Source organism: Mandrillus leucophaeus, unplaced genomic scaffold, assembly GCF_000951045.1.
Source record: "Mandrillus leucophaeus isolate KB7577 unplaced genomic scaffold, Mleu.le_1.0 Scaffold333, whole genome shotgun sequence".
Lineage (NCBI taxonomy): Eukaryota > Metazoa > Chordata > Mammalia > Primates > Cercopithecidae > Mandrillus > Mandrillus leucophaeus.
The window spans coordinates 3,144,444-3,168,594 of NW_012103510.1; the positions used below are offsets into that span (position 1 = coordinate 3,144,444).

The 24,151-nt window shown below is 52.0% G+C and overlaps 1 protein-coding gene across 1 annotated transcript in view; it reads right to left on the reverse strand.

Moving 5' to 3' along the window:
* Positions 1 to 24,151, reverse strand: part of NKD1 (naked cuticle homolog 1 (Drosophila)) — a 95,350-nt gene that overhangs the window by 23,419 nt on the left and 47,780 nt on the right. Inside the window, exon 3 of the mRNA XM_011988656.1 lies at positions 1,725 to 1,791. Coding sequence (XP_011844046.1) covers positions 1,725 to 1,791 — 67 coding nt within the window. The remainder of the gene's footprint in view (positions 1 to 1,724; positions 1,792 to 24,151) is intronic.

Consider the following 24,151-nt stretch of genomic DNA (forward strand, 5'->3'; position numbering starts at 1 on the left):
GAGATTATAAGCATAAGTCACCATGCCCAACTATGTTCTTCTTATAAAAGTTTAACCATGAAATGCAGATAACACAGACTTAAGTCTCCTCCCATGTTTGGAAAGAGCTATGGTTATCATCTGTCTAGGCCTCTATCCACAGTCATATGCATATGTGGTACCCTAAGAAACTCCTGAGGATGGTCTGGTGCCTTCTTTTATGTAAAAGATATCAGACTGTATGCACACACAAAGCTTTCTGTTCACAGGACTCCTCCCCCTTGATCTGGGGCCTGCTTACATTTGAACAAAGTTTGCTAGATACCTGGCTCTCCAGCCTGCCTCCAACTTCTAGGCAACGGAGTGAGTATCTTCAAACAGTGCTTCTCCGAGTGTAGTGTGCATGCAAGTCACCTGGGGAGCTTATTAAAATGCAGATCGGATTCAGCAGGCCTGGGCTGGAGTGAAGATTCTATATTTATAACAGCTCTCAGGCCAGAAGTGGCCACGGTCCTCAGGTCTGGCCCAGGCTCCCCTTAAGAACTTCTCAGAACAGTCTGCTCTCCTCTTGCGGCCCTTCGGACACCTGCAGGCCTGGATCCCCCTCTGCAGACCATTGCACCATGGCCCCCCAGCTCTCCAGCCAGCTGTCTGCCTGGTCTCAGCAGAGATATCCTTCCTTACTCTCGTAAGGCAGCCCTCCATTTGGTGATTTCTTCCCGTTTCTGAATTTAAAATTTCCCATTCAGCAAACACTCTGCTTCACGCTGTCATCCGTTCCTGGCACCAATTCTGGGAGCCAAGCAGGGCAAAGGCCCTTGTTCCCATTCTATAGATGTGGAAACTGAGGCTCAGAAAGGTGGGGTGGCCTGCGCAAAGTCAAACCAGCACACCAGCAGCCAGCAGACCCTCTACTTGAGTATCCTGATTCTCTCTACAACACGGCGCTTCACCATGAAGAAAGAAGGCAGCGGTTAAGTGCAGTGGCTCATGCCTGTAACCCCAGCACTTTGGGAGGCCGAGGTGGGAGGGTTGCTTGAGGCCAGAAGTTCAAGACCAGTCTGGGCAACATAGTGAGACCCCGTCTCTACAGAAAAATTTAAAAATTAGCTTGGCATGGTGGCGTGCAACTGTAGTCCTAGCTACTTGAGAGGCTGAGGTGAGAGGATCACTTGAGCCCAGGAGGTCAAGGCTGCAGTGAGCAATGATTACCTACTGCACTCCAGCCTCGGTGACAGAGCAAGACCCCGTCTCAAGAAAGGAAGGAGGACGACACAGGAGAGAGGTGAGAGGCTGGCTGTGTGTGTGTGTGTGTGTGTGCACTCATGCGCCAAGGGAGTGACATGATGGACGAAATGGAATAGGCACTGTGTGTAATGCTTACTCCATGCCCAGCACTGCCTGATCACACTTCACACACCACTCTGAGCAGCCACTCTTATTATCCCCAGAGGAGCAGCAGAGTTTCAACAACCTGTCCGAGGTCCCCCAGCTAATCTGGTGCAGGGTCAGGACGTGGACCTACGTGACCAGGCCCCGACTTGGGCTTGGACCTATGAAGTGCCACATCTGAGTCTTACTCCTCTCCTCCATCTCACCCTCTAGTCCACCCCCACCCAGAGTCACAAGGTCCCTGTTGTGCCCTCCGTCTGCAGATTTTCTGGAATATGCAGGGCACACGGCCAGCTGGACACCAGCTTCCCCCACTTGCTGCTGCTGAGAAGAGAGCAATGGACTCCGAGTACCTTCCAGCCGGAAGTCGTCCTCCTCTTCCTCGCTGAGCGTGTCTCTCAACACGTCGCCCACGAGCTCCTAGAAGACAAAGCAGAGGCATTGAGCAGGGGTTAGGGGGAGTCCAGTGCTGAGACATTAAAAGTGGCGCCTTGAAGACCCTGGGCTGATTCTTCTGATGGGAATTCAGGTCAACTGAGGCAGATCCTATCGCACCTGAAAAGTTAAGCACCAAGGTGGGTCCCTCCTGCCCTTAACATAAATGCACACGTGTCACCACAACATTCAGGCCCCTGCAGGCTATGGCTCCACCTGGTCTTCCATCATGCCTCCCATATTTCACCAACACACATGCTTTCCGGAAACCAGCCTGATTCCTTGCACTCACCCTGCCTGTTCCCCACCAGTGAGTTAAGGATATCTGGGATCTCATCCCAACTAACCTGACCAGGAGGTGTCAAGTTAGCGAGGGGAGTGTTGCTGGTCCACAAGCTGGGAAATTTCTAGGATATCAACAAAGGCCCCATCTGTCTGACCCACCCTAGCAGGATAACTCCAAATATGGAAGAAGCTAGACCATACCTTGTCAAACTGTCTTCTGTATTTATTGGTATTCTGCCAGAAGACTTCCATGATCAAAGAAGATTCTTTTAAACAAAGTTAAACAAGATCCCTTACAGCAGGACTTATCAGGACTTTTCCTATGGTTCTAAACACTGTGAATCTCCAAGTGCTGGCATATTTTGCATTCTCCAAACTTACTCAGACCATGGAGCTTCATTTTTCAAAAGCATCACAAGATTCATGTCCCAAGAAACCCGCTTTAGGAAATACTCCTGTTATGGGAGGACAGACAAGGGTTTGGGGGGATGATAATGCTATGGTAGTGCTTCTCAAAACACAAAATGACAAGCAATAAAAAAGCCCAAACTCAGCAGCTGTCACCAACTTCTCTTTGTAAAAATAAAAGAGAGAGAGAGAAAAAAAACCCAACCCTTTCCTTGGGAGAAAAAAAAAAAAAAATCTGCACCTCAGATGATGCTTAAAAAAAAGCCAGTCCTCATCTTGATGAACAAAAGGAAAACACGGCTTTGTATTGCTGATCTCATCAACTGGACACAGCTGGAGGTAAGCCTCTTGCTTTTTTTTTGTTTTTTGTTTTAAAGACAAACAGCTAACATTTTGTGGCTATTCTCTTTCTTCTTTCAAATCTTTCTAGGGCATTACACACTCTTTCTTAAAAGCTGTTAAAATGTGGCCATTCAGACTCTGGTGTCCCATTTACTTCAAAACCAGGCTACTTTATTCCTCGAGTCAGGATGGCTTCCCTCTCCTCCTCCGCCAATTATTATAATCATCGAACATTTCCTGGGCTTGTAAACTGGCTGTTTGTGTTAACAGAGCCCGAGTTGACAGGGGAGCTGGGAGACGATGACAGGAAAGGGATGCACACAGGTGGCATCATTAGATGGCTGGGACGCCCCAGCAGCCAATTAAAGCCCATCCTTCATGCAGGAGAAAGACGGGTGCCGCCGTCCCCTGAAAGGCTGGTAGGCAGAGCTTCCTCGAGGGAACAGGCAACGGTCTTCAAGAGCATCTGTGCACCTCTTCACGCTGAGGTCTTCTGCAGAGGGGGGCTCTGCGCCTGCCACCCTGACTGCACCGCAGCCGGGTGACAGCATCAATGAGACGTCTGAGTACTCGTGTCTTTTTACTGGCACACTTGGAAGAGTTTAAAGACTCCAGACATTGCCACCAACAAGGCAACCGTGTGGGATCCTATAACGATGACCACGTGTGCTCAAGGCACCCCAGTCATCACCGTTGACAGCTTCAGCACTCCCTGTTCAGAGGACCAAGCTCTCTGACACACCCAGAAAGCAGAGTTCTGGCAAGTTCCGGGATAGGCCTCTCACCACTCAACAGCACCCTGCTCTGAAGAACACTGGAAAGCTCCCTGGAGCCATGGTCCATGGACGCACTGTGCTGTGCCAATGCTCAACTTTGCAAAAATTCTCTCTCCCCGGCGGGGCGCAGTGGCTCACGTCTGTAATCCCAGCACTTTGGGAGGCCGAGGCAGGTGGATCACGAGGTCAGGCAACCTGGCCAACATGGTGAAACTCCGTCTCTACTAAAAATACAAAAAATTAGGCGGGCGTGGTGGCAGACGCCTGTAATCCAACTACTTGGGAGGCTGAGGCAGAAGAATCGTCTGAACCTGGGAGGTAGAGGCTGCAGTAAGCTGAGATTGCGCCACTGCACTCCAGCCTGGGTGACAGTGTGAGACTCCGTCTCAAAAAAAAAAAAAAAAAAGGGCATCCCCTCTGCTGAGCCACACAGCCAGGGTCTGCGGTGTGCAGTGTGCATGCTCCTAGAGCTTTGAGTCTCTAGGCCAGAAGCCATGTGGGATGTGGAGCCAAACACAGGATCACATCCTGGCTGTACCGCCTGCCTCGCCTTTGACCTCAGTCTACATATTTGTAAAATGGGCACAGTCATCAACCACAATAATAACCAAAGAGCTGACACTTACTGTGCATTTTCCATGTGTCAGGCACCATGCTAGACACTTTATATATACAGTCATTCCTCAGTACCTGCGGGCAACTGGTTCCAAAACTCCCTGAGGCTACCAAAATCTGTAGATGCTCAAGTCCCATATATAAATGGTGTAGTATTTGCATATAACCTATAAACATCCTCCCCTATATTTAAATAACCTCTAGATTACTTACAATACCTAACAGAGTGTAAATGCTATGGAAATTGTTGTTATACTGTATTGCTTAGGGAATAAGGACAAGAAAAGTCTGTATGTGTTCAGTGCGGATGCTTTTTTGTTTCCAAATATTTCCTATCTATGGTTGGCTGAACCATAAATACAGACCCCATGGATATGGAGGGCCAACTGTGTACACGTGTATTTATTAACCCCCTGAATCATCACAACAGCCCTGGTCTTTCCATCTCTCAAGAAATAGATGCTCATTAAAATGATTTGCAAACTGTAAAGTCAGAGGTATAATCGTTACCGTTATTATCTACAAAGAAAGAGGCCTCAACCCTGAAGGACCGTATGAGACCAGAAACAGTGCTGATGACAGTCACCCATCATTTACCAAGTGCTCACAGTGTGCGAGGTACTGACCAATGGGATCCTCACAGGAGGCTCCGGAGAATGGCCTCCCCACAGCCCTGCATCTAAGTGGCTAAGAGGCTCCAAGAGGCTGCGACCCCCTCTGGATCACCTGCCAGCAAGGGGCGGAGTGGGGACTCAAGCCAGCTCTTTCAGGTGCCTCAGCCCGGACTCCTACTCATGCAACCAGGGCTCCTGTGGGCATGGGAGCAGAGGTAGCCAGGAGTCCTGGCACCTACCAGGGACCAAGGATCACACCTAAAGGAGTGCAAGAAAAATAGTCCAGCCAGCAGCTCCAGTGGGTGAGTGGTCAATGGCTCCCATCTGCCTAGCAAGACTCAAAGCTCCCCTGCTGCTCCCCACAACTTGAGGACTTAGCCCTGCCCTCAAGCTGAGCCCTGGCTGGCAGCCTCACATGTCAGGGCCAGGGCCAGGCCCTCGGCACCACCCTTCGGGAAGGCAGCTGTTGCCGGGAGACACACTCCGACCTTCGACGGCGCCACTGGGAGCCCCCGTGCAGAGGGCATGGAACTGGAGGTGGTCAGACCTTGGTTCAAATCCCAGCTCTGCCTCACATGTGCTGCGCCACCTGGGGGAAGGAACTTTATCTCTAGTGCACCTCAGTCTCCCCATTCGTAAACAGGGGCGACAGCAATCAGGATATCTGAGGGGGGCAGTGTGAGAAGTGAGGAAGTCACTGCGTGTGAAGCGCTTAGCAGGGCAGCTGAAAGTGGAAATGGGGTTCATCAGGTCAGTAGTTACTGTTTATTACTCTTGCTATTGTTATCATATGGTGGCCAGAACACTGCTGGGACGAGCCGAGAGACTCGCCAGACCCCAGGTGGCCTCACAGACACCTGGAAACATGCCCCATCCTGCCCAGCACACGGTTTTCAGGGGGCTGCATTTCCCCCTCGTGGCAATCCTTTCAGGTATTCCAAAGGACTGCCATGACTACCCTGCTTTACAGATGAGACAACTGAGGCACAGAAAGGTCAAGTGACTTGCCCAAGGTCACACAGCTAGTAAGTGCCAGTGCCAGTGCCCAAGCCCACACCCTTCACCACTGCACCTGGGAAACCCACATGTGGGGCTTGGCTACAGCGGCCACCCTCCTCCATTTCTTTTGTCTACTTAGTTGTCACTCTGCCCGTGGTCCCAGGCCCCTCCCCTCTAGCCTCCAGGACAGTGGGCCTCAGCCTCTTCTGCAAGTTCTGATCAAAGACCTTCCTGGGTCTCCAGAGCCCCTGCTCCACCAGACCTGGGGCCAGGCTGCTCCTGCCCAGTGGCCTGGCTTGGTGGCCTCTCAGGCCCAGATGTGCCACCTTCCTAAGTCCCAGTGGTGCCCCATCAGCTGGCCCTAAAGCCCCTCCTCTGCCCCACACTGGGCCCCAGGAAGAGAGGCCAGCTCCTCCGGGCACAGGGTGTGCGGCCAGCACCAGTCCAGAGCCCAGAATCCAGGCACGATACCTTATAAGGCCTCCGGGAATGGGAAAACCACATCAAAGCAGCCTTGGGGAGCGAGCTGGAGTTTGGTTGGGGTTTTTCCTCTGTCTTTGAGACTTCCTACTCCTGAATGTAAGATCTTCCCCCACCGCCTGCCCCAGCAGTGCTTTGTCAATCTTTCTGTTCTCTAAGAGCTAACAGATGTTGGTGCCACGGGTTTCAAAGCAAACTCCCAGTGCCCACAGAACACGGCACAACTCACAGATTCCAAGAATGTACAGGGTTGGGACGTGCCGGGGAAAGAGGAGGGGGGCAGGGCCCAGGCCACCCTGTAACCCTTAGATCCAAGCAGCCTACCCTGGAGCTGCCCCAGGAAATTCCTGGCAAGCTCTCTCTTCCCAGTACGCTGAGGCCACAGCCCGGCCAGGCGCTCTCCAGGCCTTGCTGAGAGCAAGCTCTTGCCTTCCTCTTGTCCCCTCTCAGGAGGCAGGACAGGGATGCTCCACTCCCCAGCGTCCAGAGCAACCTGGTAGTCGGGGCGCCCAGGCTCCGGGCCCAGCCCCACCCTCGGCAGCCGAGTGGCAGCAGACACATCACTTAACTTCTCCAGCCTCCATTTTCCCCTTCTGTAAAATGGGGATTTTGATGTCAAAGAGCAGTCAATGAGAAAACGTAGACAACGGGCCTAGATGGTGTCTAATGTGAAGCTGGAAGCACTAACATCCGTTTCTCTCCTCTTCCCGACACAGGTTCAGGAATATTCTTACATTGCATCCTAATGCCTGGGGAGCCAGTGCCTCTATGTCCACCCTGAGACGATGCTCACTGTGTTTCCAGGAGGCACATTTAAATCCAGTGATGTTTAAGGCAATGCACTTCCTGTTAATCCGCAGTCAGGAACACCCTGGATGCCCCAAAGGCATGTGCACTGGATCTCCACAGAGAAACACCGCGCGAGAGGGACTCCAAAAGAACAAGACAGATCTGCAGATCTCCCAGGCAGACAGCCAGACCACAGGACGGGCAAAGGAGCCACGACAGGAAGATACGCAGACTGTGCTGCTATCCGCACACAGAGGAGAGCACCAAACCCATGTACACCATGAGATTGTCCCCGTGTGGGTGAACGTGCGGAAGACGACAGCCACAGCGACCTCCAGGAAAGGGAGGGCAGACAGAGGCAGCGGGTGTGGGGGGTCATAAACCCCAGCCTTATCAGAAGTGTTCTCATGTTTAATGGATGAGTATATTACTTGGGTAATTAAAATCCAATTTAGTAAAACCGCAGATAATAACCCACTTTACAAAAGAGAAAAAAAAAGCTGGGAGATTAAGTAACAGGTCCAAGGTTTTGTGGAAAGTAACAGAGTGGGATAGACCCCTAGAGGGGTCTCTAGAATAGGGAGGCCGGCCAAGATGATGCTCACAGTTCCCTGGAGCACAGACCTTCTTGGGTTCCAGCCCACACACCACCAATGGGCAGCTCTCTTTTCTAGGGCTATACCCAGGAAACAAGAGGAAAACTGGGGCTGTCCAGTTTCTGGGCCTCAAGTTCTATGTCTCTCACATGTACCTCTCCCCTGTGGACCTGTTATCTCTGCCCACACAGCCTCCCTCCCATCCCCAGGCCCCTAGGGCTTTCCCAGGCCTCCAGAGCCTACTTTGCCTATAAGCTCAGCAGGCTGAAAGTGCTAGGAAATTACCCAGCCCGTCCCAACACTACACAACACTCAGGCCAGTGATACAAAAATAATCCTCATCAAAGGGCGGGGAAATGGTAAGAGGGCACAGCAGGCAGGAGTCCGGGAGGGCTCCTGGAGGCCTGACCCCAGGGACAGGAGAGGCTGGGGGCATCCTCCTCCCCAGGAGAGGAAAACAGGCTTGCCCCTCCCTGCCTGGGTCATCAGAACACAAGCCTCAACATGCTGCTTCCAAGATAAATGGCATCTCTTTCCAAAGAAGCCAAAATATAGGGCAGAGTCCTCAGCCACTCCCCTAAAGACCCCTGAGCCCACCACAGCCATAGGTCACCTGGTGCTGGCTCCTGGCTCTGCCCAACAGACCTGTCCCCCGGCCGCAGCCAAGCCAATTGGAACCCTCCCCCGGGACCCCTCTCTTGGGAGTTGAAGGGAAACAACTCTTCTCCGGTGCCAAGGCTGCATCTCATCTCATCGGCAGCTTCTCAGAGGCAGCTCGCTCGAGGAGGCAGCTCACACAGACAGAGACGGAGGCCAGTGCTGGGACCAGTCTCAGGCCCAGCCTTCTCCAGAAGGAGGCTGCCTGCGGGCAGGTCTTTGGGTCTGTTTTGCCCTTGAACAGCACCTGGTACCAGGCAGGCACTTGATAAAGTGTCTGTTCGGTGAACCCTGGGGCAGGCCCACCCTCACCCCCTCTTCCCACCAATGGGACGGTCACACAAGCCACTAAACGGCCCTTGCTGCTTCCAGCAATTCAGGTCAGGTTTCTGTTACTTGCAACTAAAAGCTCTGACTCCTACAGCTCCCAGAAGCAATCCACAGCCTCCTCAAAGCTAAGTCCAGGATTCCCAGGCAAGCTTGGGAGCCAGCGGAGCAAGCTCCTGCCGCCCTGCTGTACCGCGGGTCCCTGCAGGAGCCTCACCCGCAGACTCCACTCAGAGCTGTGGAAGCTGAGGCGGGAGGGAAGACAGGCTCCCCGGGCTGCACACACAGACCAGGCCTTTTGTGTTTGGCTTGCAAGGACCAGGTCTTCAAGATGCCAAAGACATTGAGCAGCAATTAAAATTCCTCAGATTTCTCCGGGACTATTTTTATCTGCCCAAGATGCAATCGACGTGCTCCTAACTGTAGATCCCCAGCCTTCAGCTCCCCACATCCTGGGAACCCCAACCTGAGCCTACCTCCCGGGCTTGAGGGTTTGCACAGGGAAGGTGGACAGCCAGCAAGGAGTGGTACGGCGGAGCTGGCAGGAAAGACTTCAGACCCAGGGCCTGACTCTGAAACCACCATACTCCCTTCCTCCAGCCCTCAGGCCCGAGGCCCGACAGGGTGCACATAATCCCTAGAGACGGGTTGCCCAATCCTGAACCTCAGCCAGCCACAGTCACCAAAGGGCCAGCAAAGGCCACTTCCTGGGCTGTCACCCCAGTCAGTCACAGGCATCCACATGCCACTGTCGCACCTTCCTCCAGAGCCATGTCCCACCTGGGCTACCATGAGTACTTAAATGCTTCTCTTTAAATTGGCTCTCTTTCTCTCTTTTTAATCTAGTCTTGACATAAAGCAATAAGATCAATAAAATCACAGGTGCTGGGGGGCTTGGTTTGGTTTGGTTCTGAGATGGAGTTCTCACTCTGTGCCCCCCGGATGGAGTGCAGTTGCGTGACCACAGCTCACTGCGGCCTCCAACTCCTGGGCTCAAGTGAGTCTCCTGAGTATCTGTGACTCCCGCCGGCACAGGCCACCATGCTCAGCTAATTTTTTAAAACTTTTTATAGAGACAGAGTCTTGCTATGTTGCCCAGGTTAGGTGGTGGTGGTGTTTTTTCTTTTAAGGACAATTCATATTGAACAAATTCAGAATCATTAAAATATAAGACATCCACTACTTACCACCTGAAGTTCCAACCCCTCAATAGGACATCGACCACTGAACCACGCTTTCAGAACAACACGATTTAAAGAACCCATCCCCTGGCCCCCACAGTGGTCAGGCTGGTTCCAACAAGTAGGAAGAGGGTGGGTGGGGGAGAGACACCAGGCAAGGTGGGCACCAGGAGAGGCCACCAACCTTCCCACCTGGCCACCCTCCTTCAAGACTCATGGCTTCAGAGTGTGATTTCTGAGCATGGAGAAAAAATGACTAATGGGGGGAAAAAAAAAACCAAAACACCAAAACCAACAACAGAAAAGAGTAAATCTTGACATCACCCAGAATGCTCCCTGATCTCAAACTGCTGGCATTTCAAAGCCCTTAAGAGATGACCCAATGTAGGGATTGTCCACAGCCAGGCAGGGCACGGGGCGGGGAGACTTTGCTGTTCGTCTGACCACAATTTTCCGACTAGACCGTGTTCAAAGGCATTTCCACAGTGGAAACTGGGATCGGATGGGCATGTTGCGGCCTGGGGGTAACTGAGGTCGTGAATATAAAGGACTCAGTGATGATGATAACCAGCCTTAGTCAGTGTGTGACGTCTGCCAAGTGTTCCATGAAGCACGTTCAGGGCATCACCGACCAAGTGCTCCCAGCAGCCCTAGAAGCTGGGCTCTGCAACGACCCCCACTTTGGCCATGAGGAAACTGAGGCTTAGAGAGGTTAAGTGACTCACCCGAGTTGTCAGTCAGGTCTGGGTTTGAGCCTTGGTTCTTCGGCTTTATATTGTGTGACTTTGTACAAATGATTCAACCTGACTATGCCCCAGTTTCCCCAGCCAAAAGTGGAAATGACAGCCCCCACGTGGCAGGGCAGTTGTGAGAGGAATGGAGAGTATGTGTACGGTGCTTCATGCATGGTCTGGCTCAAACAGCGTGTCCCAAGTCACAGCTGTCACCTTCTTCTCCCTCCAGGCCCTGGTCTTTCATTCTGTCCCCTCACATCCTCTCTTCTGCCCTGGTTTTTGTCAGGGATGCCACAGCGGATCAAAGCTCAGCCCAGCACTGCCTCATCACCCCAGAAGGCCTCAGGTGACCCCACTTCTGGCCGGCTGCAGAGAGCAGAGAGAGTGCACTCAGCGCTTGTCAGAGTCTCTGCACTCCCACCCACTGCTGACCACACACATACACACACAGCCTTCCCACCCACCATTGACCTCTCTAAACCACTGCCCACCACAACACTGCCCCCACAACACTGCCCACCACACCACTGATCCTGTCCCGCCACTGCCCACCACACCACTGCACACCGCACCACTGATACCACCATGCCACTGCACACTGCACCACTGATCCTGCCACACCGCTGCCCACCACACCACTGGCCCCACCATGCCACCACCTGGCACACTGCTGACTAGCCCGGCCACTGGCCCGCCACACTGCACAGCTGAGTGCTGATAAGAGGAGAGGTCCGAGGGCCTGTGGCGTGCCTCTGATCACCAAGCAGCTGGGGCGGCATCTGCCAGCAGTTCCTGGCCCTGGGACAGGCCCCCGGTCTGCTGCCAGGGTCCAGCGCGTGTGACCTGCTGACAGGGTGGCCCTGAGCCAGGCTGCTTATGACAGGCAGCACTGTCACCTGGCCCCAAGGAAGGGTGCCCCATGGCCATAGGCCACCTCACTGTAGGGAAAGGATGTGTGCTCCTGCCCAGGGAAGGGGCTTGGGGACCCAAGAAGCCTGGAATTTCTTGCTCAGCCTCAGGAATGAAGGGCTTGAGCTTCTTGCTTTTCTGAACCTAAACAAAATAGATGAAGTAAGAGCCTCTTGATTCCTATAACCCGAGGCCTCATTTTATGGACAGGACAAGAGTGCCCATGAGCACAGGTACGCGCGCGCGCGCGCGCACACACACACACACACACACACACACACACACACACACACAGTCCACCCATGCAGCCCTGCAGTGCCCTGGAGAAACCATCTTGCAGAAGCCATGCTCCTACCCACTCTGATCCCATCTGCCCTAGGCCTCCCATTCTCATCTCCTGGCCCCTTCCGTCCCCACATCCCCAAAATAGCTCTAAGAAACTTGTCACCATCCCTCTCACAGGTCGGACTGCCCGCTCGGAGCCTCCCAGCCCTAAGCTGTCTTGTCCCCTTCACCAGGAGCGCCCTCCTCCCTCTACTGCCGGTGAAGTCTTTTGCCACTGTGGATTTCGACTTCCCACCATCCTCAACTACCACATGAGGACATAATCAAGAGGGTCACACTGGCAGCGTCCAGAGGACTCAGTTCATTCTGAAACTCAGCAGTCCGCATGCTGCCAGGGCTGTCAGTGATCGAAAGTCTCAGTGGCCACATCTATAAAATGAGGGCACCAGTCCCACCCACCTGCCACGGAGCAGTGCACGACGATCACATCAAAGGTGAGTGTGGAAAAGCCGAGAAGGTGAGAGGGGCCATTTGGGAATGAGGGCCCAGGGTCCACAGTGCTGTCAGATAGGAAGCTGCTGAGGAACCGCCGAGTCCCCTCCTGCAGTGTTAAAAAACAAAAAGGTGCGTTTTCCAGAACGTTTCTGGAAGGCCACACTCCACTTCAGAATGGGAACTGGGGCGCTGTCTCCTTCAGCTGTCCGGCTTTCTGGGTGATTTGAATTTTATATTTATATTCTCTCTTTTTAAACCAAGAATATTCAACCCTTTTATACGAAAAAAATAATAATAACAACTTTTTTCAAAGAGGTTTTTCCATTAAAACAAATGATGTGGCTCTACCTCCTGTTTGATGTCACCAAGTTGCTCAACAGGCACCTCAAACTTCATGTGTCCAAACCGGATGCCTGGTGGCCCCCAAACCTGTCCTCCCCAGTGCCTTCCCTGTGCACACACAGGGCAGCTCCCTGCTTCCTTGGCTCTGACCAGACACCCTGGAGGCATCCACACATCCTGTTGGCTCTCCCTCAAAACACGCCCTGAAACCAATCATTGCCACCTCCTCCTCCACTTCTGCCACGAGTTCCAGGCCACAGTCCTCTTGAATAATGACAATCATTTTCTATTCTCTGCCCTCGCTGCCACCCCAACCCCTACCTAATTGCCCAAAGTTCCACCAAAGCCCATTAAAGCCCCACCCAATTTGTCTGCCCTATCACCTCCCTCACCCCTTCTGTTCCTCCCGTTCACTCGCTCGCCCGCAGCCACACAGGCATCCTTGCTGTTCCTCCAACAGGTTCAGCTCATTCCCCACTCAGGGTCTTCGCACGTGCTGTTCCCTCTACCCAGAAGGCTCTTCCTCTGGACAGCCCCTCCCTCCTGCCTCTCCTTCAGGTTTGGGCTCATTATCACCTTGTCACCTAGGTGAGGTCTTCCCAGATCTCTTTATTTAAAACTGCAGCCCCCCTCTCCCACACTCCCTTCTTTATTATCTCTGGGGCACTCCCACCATCTGACACACCATGTGTCAACTCCTGACGGCAGAGACACTCGACCAGCGTGTTAACCACCAAACGCAGCTCTAAATTTACTGACTCAGAAAAACATGCCCCGCATTTTCTTGAAAGGAAAAAGCAGTTGCCAAAGAGCAGAGAAAATGTGATTACATTTCCTCACATTATCTGCACGTGTTTCCATGTGCTGTAGGAGGAGGCACACGTCTGCAGAGACGGGCACCAAAATGCTCCCAGAAATGGTGTCCAGTGCTGGATTCTGGGTCACCCAATGGTCTTCCATGAACATACGATTACTTCTACAATCAGAAATTACAGCAAAGCGTTTTGAGGAAAAAAAAATGCTAAAACATATAAAAATGGGCACCCAAGTTGGTTCTAGAAAGACTCACACTCAGAAATCTGCTGAAAGGGTCTTGGCCCTAGCAGTGGCAAGACCTACAGCTTTCTGGTGAAATGGGTGGCCTCCTGATTCCAGCTGGGAGGGAAGGTGGAGACTCCGGACTTTGGGCCACCCAGACCCCATTGCTCCCTTCCACAGCCACACAGTGCACACAGGTCACAAAGAGGCCACAGCCAGACCCCTGCCTGCTTCTCACTGCTCCCTGTACGTGCATAGGAAGCCAGGGGCTGTGTCATGCAGACAGCACTTTGATTCCAGAAATGGCACGAGACCAGCTGAGCATGCAAGCCAGGCTGTCAATGGGGGCCCAGGGGGAGCAGGGTGGCACTCTCCTGCGCATCCCAACCAGCACACACCAAATTTTGCTGTTGCCATTCTCAGGCAACCAAAGATCTCAAAGCAAAAAGTATGGGGATCTAGAAGGCTGCTGCCTGCCCCTGCAGGTCCAGTCAACAGCCCACATCACCCTGTGTCACCACAGGGTGGTCGCCTGGGAAGTCAGTGAGGTCTGGGAGAGGCCCTATGGTCAGCATGGAAGGTCTGAGGCCACTCTTGGGCCTGGGGGTAAGAAGGTCTTCATGGCAGTGACTTCACCCATCACACCTGTATCTCACCCAACAACCCAGGAGGTCCACGTGTGAGCTATTGCTGTTTTTACAGACGGGGGTACTGAGAGTCAGAGGGGAGGCAAGAAAGTGGTAAGGCTGGGAGAAACGGAGCACTCCCGAAAGGAAGGCCAGAGCTCTCAGGACATGCCCCTGGGTATTCCTGGATCTGGAAGAGACGCCTCTGCCGTCTGAGCCCCACATTTCCACCAGGACCACCAGCATCAGGCTAGGCCAGAGCCTTTGTTCAGAGGTTCTTACCTGCAAGAAGGACCCAGCCCCTCTGAGAATATCCCCCTAGAAAAATGCCATGCAAAGAAAATTGCACATTGAATTTCAGGGGGTTCATGAACCTCCCCACTACAAGTCCTTTTGTGAATTTTACTTTAGGAACCTCTGAGAGTTCAGATGGGTAAACTGAGGGCTCAAAAAGGGACAGGATTTGCCCAGCGTCACAAAGCCAAAGAGAAGCAGAGCCAGGATCCACATCCAGAGGACCCACAGCTGGGAGCAAAGAACCAGCAAGCGATGAGTTCCCTCGGGGAGCAGAGGCACAGGACAAGAGCCCCCACACGCCCTGACTGCCAAGGGCCGGAGCACCCAGCCCAACAAGCCCACCCTCAGATGGTTTCTCCACAAGCACCGTCTCGGGCAACCAAACATTTCAAAGGAAAATGTAGTGGGTCCAGGCATAAGGGCCCAGGATGTTTGGGGAATGCTGCGTGGACTTCTCAAGCCTTTCTAGACCACCTGCAGCAGGACTCCCACGAGGTGCCCACAGATGGGGGCCTCCTCACTTCTCCAGACCCTTTGATTGCAGTCCACCTCCCCAGGGCACCATGTGCACACGCAGATCCGCCCGGGTCTGTGTGCCCCCTCCCTTCCCTGTGTGCCCCCTCCCAGCAGCTCACACCTGGGGGCCCTCTTCAGAGGCCTGCCCTAGGGCTATGTCTGCAGATTCAGAGAACTGCCGTGTCCCCACCCCAGGTGGCCCTGAGCCTGGTGCAGGAGAATGAAAGCCCATACCTCCTGTCAGGACAAACTCAGAGGCATAATTTATACCCCAGAGCTCCCCCAGAGGGTCAGACTGAAGCCAAGGCTTTGCCTGAAATGGCACCTGTGCTTGGCATCTTCTTCTTGTCTGTCCTGCTTCCTCCACTGCCTCACTGGCCTGCCCTGCCCTGGGAGAGTGTCCTGAGTGAACCACTTGCATGTGACCCTCACCTCAGGCTCTGTTTCTGCAGTCCCCGACCTCACAGGGCTCTCCCCTGAACTACGCAGGTAGTTGAAGGAATCCTGACCCACTTGGTGAATTCACAGGGAGTAGGCAGGCCAATGAATTGCAAGCTGGTTGGTCTCAGACAAAGCAGGCGGAACATCAGTCCAGCCCAGAAAGGCAATGGTCACACTGCGGCCAATTCAGCTGCGTGAGGGGCCAGGGACCCTGATGCCAGGGCTCAGGCCTGAGAGGCAGAAAAATGGAAATGGACAATTTTCCCACCCCACCCCACCCCCACTTCAGGAACCCCCCTCCCCATCTTTCAGAGCCTAATTCAAGTGCAAGAAGCTTATTCTAAGCACCTCGTGCCCCAGGAACCTCTCTCATTTAGCCAGCGCATTTCAGGCCGGCTTCATGGACTATAAGTTCGGGAGGAAGCCGAGGCTATGGGAAGTTCTTTGTCCCTCATCTGGCTCCTGCAGTGGGCATCTGCAGTTTGGAAGCCCCTGGCCCCAGCCTCCCTTCCTCCTTCTTCTGGGAACACTTTGATTTTCCTTGGTGGCTTTCTAGACCTCACAAATAAAAACAAAGGACGTTCAGTTAAATTTGAGTATCAGACAACACATCATTGTCTAGTATAAGTATGTCCCGTGCAGTATTTGGGATAGACTTAAAACACAAAAAAATTAAGTGCTATTTATCTGAAATTCAAATTTAACCATGTGGCCTATATTTTATCTGGAAACCCTGCCCCTCCACTCCTCTCACCCACATGGTGTGGGCAGGCTGATTTCTCCCCGTAGCCACCAGGAAGGGCACGTGACCTAGGCCTGCCCAATAAGAGCTTCGCACCATGCCAACCGTGGGGACTGGTCAGGGCCGGGCACACAACCCAAGCTAGGCCAAGGAGAGGCAACCCCAGGACATCTTCTCTCTCTCTCTGTTGACATTGGTGAGATGTGAGCTGAGAGCCTGACCCTGCTGAAAGCACTTTACCACCTCAAAGAGAAATTCTAGCTATGAAAAAAGCTGATACCGAGGAAAACAGAGACACGAGGGGATGCAAAAGAAAAGGGATCCTGACAATATCATTTGAACCCCTGGATCAAATGGTGCCTGAAGCTAGTACTTCCCCTACATTTTTCAATGATATGAACCACAAAATCTCCCCTTTTGGCTTAAGCCAGTGTGAGCTTATTCTCCTCGTAAGCCAGTGAATGAGTCCTGCTCACTCGCTCCTCCTCACCCTTGCCACCTGGGCATGAGGCTGGGCAGAGTCTATGCTCAGAGAACATGGTTTTACTTTCACTAAGGAAGGTGGCGTGGGGCGATGGGAAAGCCTGAGCTCTCCAGTCAAGCAGGCACGGTTCCCGGCCGCACTCGGTCCCATCCTCGTTCCAAGTCCTTGCACAACGAACTCTCCGTGAGCCTTGGTTTCCCTATTTGTGAGATAAACATAGATACTTATACCTGGACTGCCCACATAATGCCAGTGCCCTAACCAGGACACTTTAGAGAGACAAAAGGAGTGCTGTTCATACCCAAGTCGGGAGAGACTGGAACTGCCCTGGGTAAAGGGACCAGGGATGCCATCCCTAAAACCAATCCTGCCTGTCTCCACACCCCTCTGCACTAGCCCTCCCCCACAACCACACCTTCAGTTCTGCCCCTCTCCCCGCTCCCCATCACCACCCTCTGTGCAGGATGCTCCCCTACTCGCTGCTTCTTGCTGCCTCCTAATTCATTCTTCCAGCCTCGGAGAAGCCATGCTTGGAGTCCGGGTTCTGTGAGGCCCCACTCTGTGTCCTCCTTGCTGCCTTCGGCGCTCTGCGAGACAACTGCTTGTGGCTCGCAGGCTCCCCAGCCGGCTAAACTTGTTGAGGACAGGGTCTGTACATTTCTCCCTCATTACTGAAGGCCCTTACAGAGCTGGCATGGTGCCTGGAAAACGACATAAAATAGCAGACAAAAAAGGACACCGCTAACCCTCTCTTCCTCCTCTCTGTGGGCTCTGTATTTTCTCTGTGCGTGGATAAAACCATCCTGGCTGCAATGCCAGGCAGGGACAAGTGAAACTATGAATCATGGAGTGGGGAGGGCATGGGGCAGGGCTAGGATCCACCCCCAGTGGGCTCAGGACATGCTGGCGACGTTCTCAGAGCCAGTGACTCGGGATGGTGGCCTCAGAAGGCCCCGCCCAGCCCAGCAGCCCCCAGGCAGTGGCAGCGGCAATGTGCTGGCCTTGGGACAGCTTTCATTGATCCGAGGCCAACGTGGACTGGACCTGAGCCGGCTGCTATTCCAGCATCCAGCCCTGGCCCCTGCTCAAAACACAGGCCCGGCGTCTCCTTGCGGCCTTAGCCAGCTCTGTCCTCAGCGGCAGCCAAGTCACTGCCCAGAATGCAAATGGGGCAGGTGCAATGGGCCTCTCCAACCTGAGACCAAACCCATCACATCCCACACACAACCCAAGTTGTTCCACACACAAGCAGACAGGGTCCCCTTGGGTTGCTCGGCCCTGGCCCACACAGCTCCCCTGCCTATCCCTGGGCAGCCACTCCACCTGATTTCTTGGTTCAGTCAGGCATATAGCCTGAGGTCAGCTACCTGGAGAACGCATTGCCACACCAGTTTCCTGGCTTGTACCCCAGCCTAGGTGGCGCACACTCGTTTTATTTTCACAGGACCCCTCCCCAGCTCCACAGCCTTCACTGGCTCCCTGCTTCAATCAACTTGGAACCCTCTGAAGTCTTACCCTAGCTTCTCAGTCCAGCTTACTGGGAAACAAATGGTTATGGCAGGGAAAAATGCTAGCCTGGGAGCTGGGTGTTCTGCCTCAGTTTCCCCATTTGTACAAAAAGAGGAACCATGGCAAGAGGGTATCTCTAAAGGTTTTATTGCTGCAATAGACCATGACTCCACAGGCTCAGGAGAGGGCCCATTCAGCCAGGCCCCAGGCTCTGTTCCTTCTCTGCTGTCTTCAGGCCACCCAGAAGGGCCACCGCCCACTTGCAAAGCCAACGATCAGCCCTCAGGACTGTCTGTCTCAGGAGGCAAAATTATTTCACGGAGAAGGAAAGAAAAGTGTGGATGTGAATGCTTCCCTCAACTCTGCATCAACCCAGCACCCAACCCTCCCAGCAACAGACACCCTGCACCCAGGGGAACCACAGTGGCTACAGATGGAGAGAGAAGTGCAGCTCACAGGCTGAGGAACAAATGGCAAATATCTACTTGCATAGAACACCAGGAAGGACCCCAGCAGCCTCAGTCTAACAGTCAGCACCTCAAAAAAGAATTATCAGGTTAATCTAAAAAGAGGCTTCATTCTGGCCGGGTGCAGTGGCTCACACCTATAATCCCAGCACTTTGGGAGGCTGAGGCAGGCAGATCACTTGAGGTCAGGAGTTCGAGACCAGCCTGGCCAACAAGGTAAAACTCCGTCTCCACTAAAAAAAAAGAAAAAAAAGAAAAATAGCTGGGCATGGTGGCAGGTGCCTGTAATCCCAGTTACCAGCTACTCAGGAAGCTGAGGCAGGAGAATCACTTGAACCTTGGAGGCGGAGTTCAGTGAGCCAAGATTGTGCCACTGCACTCTAGCCTGAGCAACAAAGTGAGACTCCATCTCAAAAAAAAAAAAAAAAAAAAAGGCTTCATCCTAATGGCCATGAAGTCATAATGGCAGTAAAGGAGCAAACGGCATTGCCAGGTGGTGTGGGGCCCAGACGATGCCCCACATGGCCTGGGGCTTGGGTCCTGGCTCTGTCACCTACAGGTTGTGTGATGCTGGGCAAACTCATAAACTTCTTTGTGCCTCAGTTTCCTCCTCTGTATGATGGGTAAATAATAATATCTGCCTTGTGGGGTTACTGGGAGCATTAAATTAGGTCACATTCGTAAAGCGCTTGGAAAAAATGCCTGGTTCCTTAGAAGCACCATGTGAATGCTTGTTAAATAAATAAAAGTGAAGGTGAATATAAAGTACATAAAGACACATTTGTAATGTAAAAGAAGGATGAGCATCCCAAGAAAAAGAAGGATGACTGTTTCTAAACATTTAGCATTCATTGGTTTTAACATATAGGAAGGTGTGAACATATGTGGGGATTTTTTTCTTCCTCTATCAGGCATAGGCCAGATTTACATGAGGAACTGATGTGCTCTAACATTATCTGAACAAACACAAAAGTATCAGTATGGGGAGATGAGGTTGAGCCCAAGAGTTCTGGAAAAGGTTGGGCCTCCTCCAAAAACGGGAAAGCTGGATTGGCAGGAGAGGTCACCTATAATATCAAGGTCAAAAGAGCATTCAGGGCCAGGCGCAGTGGCTCATGCCTGTAATCCCAGCACTTTGGGAGGCCAAGGCAGGAGGCTCACTTGACCCCAGGAGTTCAAGACCAGCCTGGGAAACATAGCAAGACCCGTCTCTACGAAAAATTTAAAAATTAGCCTGGCATGGTGGCGTGCACCTGTAGTCCCAGCTACTTAGGAGGCTGAGGTGGGAGAATTGCTTGAGCTCAGGAGTGGGAGGCTGCAGTCTGCTGGGATGGTGCCATTGCACTCCAGCCTGGGCAACAGAGCAAGACCATGTCTCAAAAAGAGAAAAGAAAAGAAAGAGAGAGAAGAGAGAAGAGAGAGGAGAGGAGAGGAGAGAGAAAAGAGAGAAAAGAAAAAGGAAAAGGAAAAAGAAAAAGAAAAGAAATGAAAAAAGAAAAGAAAAGAAAAAAAGCATTCAGCAAAGGCCTCCAACATGATCCATTTGCCCACTGCCTTTATAGGGGAGCGTGAACTACCCAGACTTGGGCCACCACCTCCAGAGGGATGAACCCTCGGGGCGGCTCCACTAATTATAGGTTGGAACTAGCAAGGCACAGCCCTGTCTTAATGGTGCCCCCGACCAGGCTGACTAGAGTGGGCTGCAAGTGCCGGCTGCCCAGAGCTTCCACCGTGCAGCACCTCGGGGCATGCTGGGCTATAGAAAAGCAAAACCAAACAAAACCCATGAGGAAGGCGTGGGCTTAAAAAGGTCTTTTTCACCACCAGTGAAGTTTAACGCTTAAAAAGGAAGTCAAGAAAGTCGACTGGTGCTTGAGTCTGAGGGACTGGTGTGAGGAAACTCATTTCCGTATTCTCTCTACTTTCGTGTCTGTCTGAAATGTTCTATGAGAAACAGTCTTAAAAAGGGGAACTTAGTCTAAAGAACAGGGGCTTGAGTTTAAACCGTCTTGGGAGAAGCAGCCAGGCCCAAGGCTAACCAAGAGTCACCCGGGCAACAAGGAGGATCTGAGCGCTGGGGTCAGAGAAGACATTAGGTTTCCTTTAGGCACAGTGAGGTCACAGCAAAATAGGGAGACCAAATGGTGTGCCACACTGACCATGTGCCAGTCGCCCTCCCAAGCGCCCCATGTTTATAACTCATTTAATCGTCACAACCACCATGAGGTAGACATTGCTACTTCCCCATTCTACAAACGAGGAAATTGAGGCAGACAGTAGTTAACAAATTTGAGGCCGGGCACGGTGGCTCACGCCTGTAATCCCAGCACTTTGGGAGGCTGAGGCAGGTGGATCCCTTGAGGTCAGGAGTTTGAGACCAGCCTGGCCAACATGGTGAAACCCCATCTCTACCAAAAATACAAAAATTAGCCAGGCATGATGGCGGGCGCCGGTAATCCCAGCTAATCAGGAAGCTGAGGTGGGAGAACTCTCTTGAACCCAGGACGTGGAGGTTGCAGTGAGCTGAGATCACACCACTGCACTCCAGCCTGGGCAACAGAGCAAGACTTTGTCAAAAAAAGAAAAAGAAAAAAAAAGAGGAGAGGAGAGGAGAGGAAAGGAGAGGAAAGGAAAGGAAAAGAAAGGACAGGAAAGGAAAGGAACTTGACCAAGTAGCTAACAAGGGGCAGCCCTAGGATTTGAATCCAGCCTACCTGGGTGCACGAGGCTGAGCTCTAGCCGCCCTGCTGAGCTGCTGCTTCATTTCAGCCAAGAACAGATCTCAGCCCAGGGCGGGTCAGATGCAGAAACAATGGCAAAACAATGGATTAAAGCTATAGCATCAACAGCATAGCTTTGGCATGGGCTTACTGCAAGGGCAGACAAGCTGATAACTACTGTTACCTGCTGTTAGGGTATGTGATCTGTCATTCTAAACTTGTAGTCTCAGTCCCAGTTATTTAAGTTAACCTGAAATCAGCATTTAAATCTTTAAGAAATACTGGTTCCTCTATTAGATATGTAAGTTGAATGAACTGAGCAATAAACAAAATACTGAAGGGTGTACATTTTCCTTTCCATGTATGAACGTGGCCCGGACATTAAGGAATCCCATCAGTACCAGGGCACAAGCCATTCCTGTTTCATCTGCTGTCCACCTGAATCAGCCACACCTGCCCTGAGGATATTTGCACTAGGGCAGTGGTCCCCAACCTTTTTGGCACCAGGGACCAGTTTTATGGAAGACAATTTTTCCACAGATGGGGGCAGAGGGAGACGGGTAGGCAGATGGTTTCGGGATGAAACTGTTCCACCTCAGATCATGAGGCATTTTGTAGGTTTCCATAAGGAGCACACAACCTGGATCCCTGTATGCACAGTTCATGATAGGGTTTGCACTCCTGTGAGAATCTAATACCACTGCTGATTTTGACAGGAGGCAGAGCTCAGACGCTCACCTCCTGCAGTGCCACCCAGTTCCTAACGGGCCACAGACCTGTACCCGCCCTTGGCCCAGGGTTTGGGGATCCCTGCTCTAGGGCACTCTTTGGAATTCCATTTACTGATTCAACTCTGGACTTAGGTTCATGATACATCCCAGCTGTAGGAGCAGAGGGAAGTCCAGAGGTAAAGCATCTCTCCTTAGTGACCCACACTTTCTTTCAGATCCATCAAGATATAGGCAAGCTGCATATTTTTCCATGTCAGACATAGAAGCCAGAGAACAAAAGTTACCTGGAAAGCCGAGATAACGCTTTCCCCCGCTAAGTAATACAATGTTGGGCTACGTTAATAGAAGTATTACATCTATATTTTGGGAAGTGATGAGCTGATGATTCTACTACTTTCTACCAGGTTAGGTGCCACCTGGAAACAAAGTTTCATATATAAAGAAAGACACAGCTACACCAGCCTTGCTATTCAAAGTGTGGACTGAGGGCTAGCAGTCTTGATATAGTCGGGGAAGTGGTCAGAAATGCAGAGTCTCTGGTCCCATCTACCCTATGAAATCAGAATCTGCATTTTTGCATCATCCCCACACAATTCATATACACATTCATGTTTGAGAGACCGTGGTATAGGGACAACCAGAAAGATGACTGCATGATTACAGCTAATATTGATATACCCAGCATGTACCAAGCCCTATTTTAATACATGTGAGTACCTTACATGCACACAGCTTTGGAGTTGTGGAGCTGATGGCATAATGGTGAAGGGGTAGGACCTCAAGGAACAGTGAGAACCCAAGATGACCTGAGAGATGGGATGGAAGAAGCCAGCTTCCTGCCTTCACACAGGGAGAGAATGACTCCCTCACCAGAGAAAGAAGGACAATTCTCCATATTTCTTGAAGGCAAAGCAGGACTAATGACAGGGAGGGCCGAAATTCTCTATCATTCCAGGAGTTAGAGTTGTCCAACAAAAGAGAATCAAGGGAGTGAGCTTCCTGTCACAGGAGGTATCCAAGCAGAGGCTGGGAGGCCTTCTGTACAGGATGCACAGAAGAGGATTCCCATTTCACAAAGGAGTCAGTCTTGATGGGTTGAACTTTTCTCTCTAATTGCAAGGCCAGGAAGGCGTCTTCTATATCTACTGGGAACCGGAAAATGGGTGTGCTCCCCTTCCCCACCAAAAGCTGCCTGTGGGTTGCCATGGCCCATGACATCCTAGGAAACCTCTGTGGCCTCAAAAGTTGGAACAGAAGATAGGGCCTATTATTAACCCTCCAGCCCCAGCACCTCCCTCAACCTAGATCCCAGACACATGGCTCACAGTGGTCCTCAGGTAATAAGCAGAACTGAGCCCTGGCTGGAGATGGGAGGGGAGGCAGGGACACAGCCACCCACCCCCCACCCAAACAAGGAGATGCCTCTGTGACTCAGTGATCCACACTTTCTCAAACAGGGAAACTCTTTGGAGAAGTCCCCCATCCACTCACCAATGGGCCACCACCTTGACTAACCAGACCCCACTCGCTGGTATCTTCAAGTGACTGCAAGTTTTGCTCTGTTCACAGAAGAACAAGGTGAAAATGAAAAAAACCTTGATGAGAATTTGCCCTCTAAAATGTCAAAGGCCAGGGAAACGGACCTGGCATGGAGGCAGCTGGGCTGAGGGTCAGAGTCTGACCACCGGGATCAAACTCTCAGCTCTACCCTAGGTGGGAGGGTGAATCTAAGACCTCCCTGAGCCTTAGATTCTTGTCTGGAATATGAAGGTGAGAATAATCCCTGCCTCGTGAAACCTCAGAGCAATGCCTAGCATGCTGTAAGCACCATATCCAATAAACACCAAGAGTGGACAGGAACAGAAACCTTGTGAAGAGGGAGCTTTACTGAGTATATTCATTAAACAGGGCACAGACTCGATGAAATGACAAACATAAAG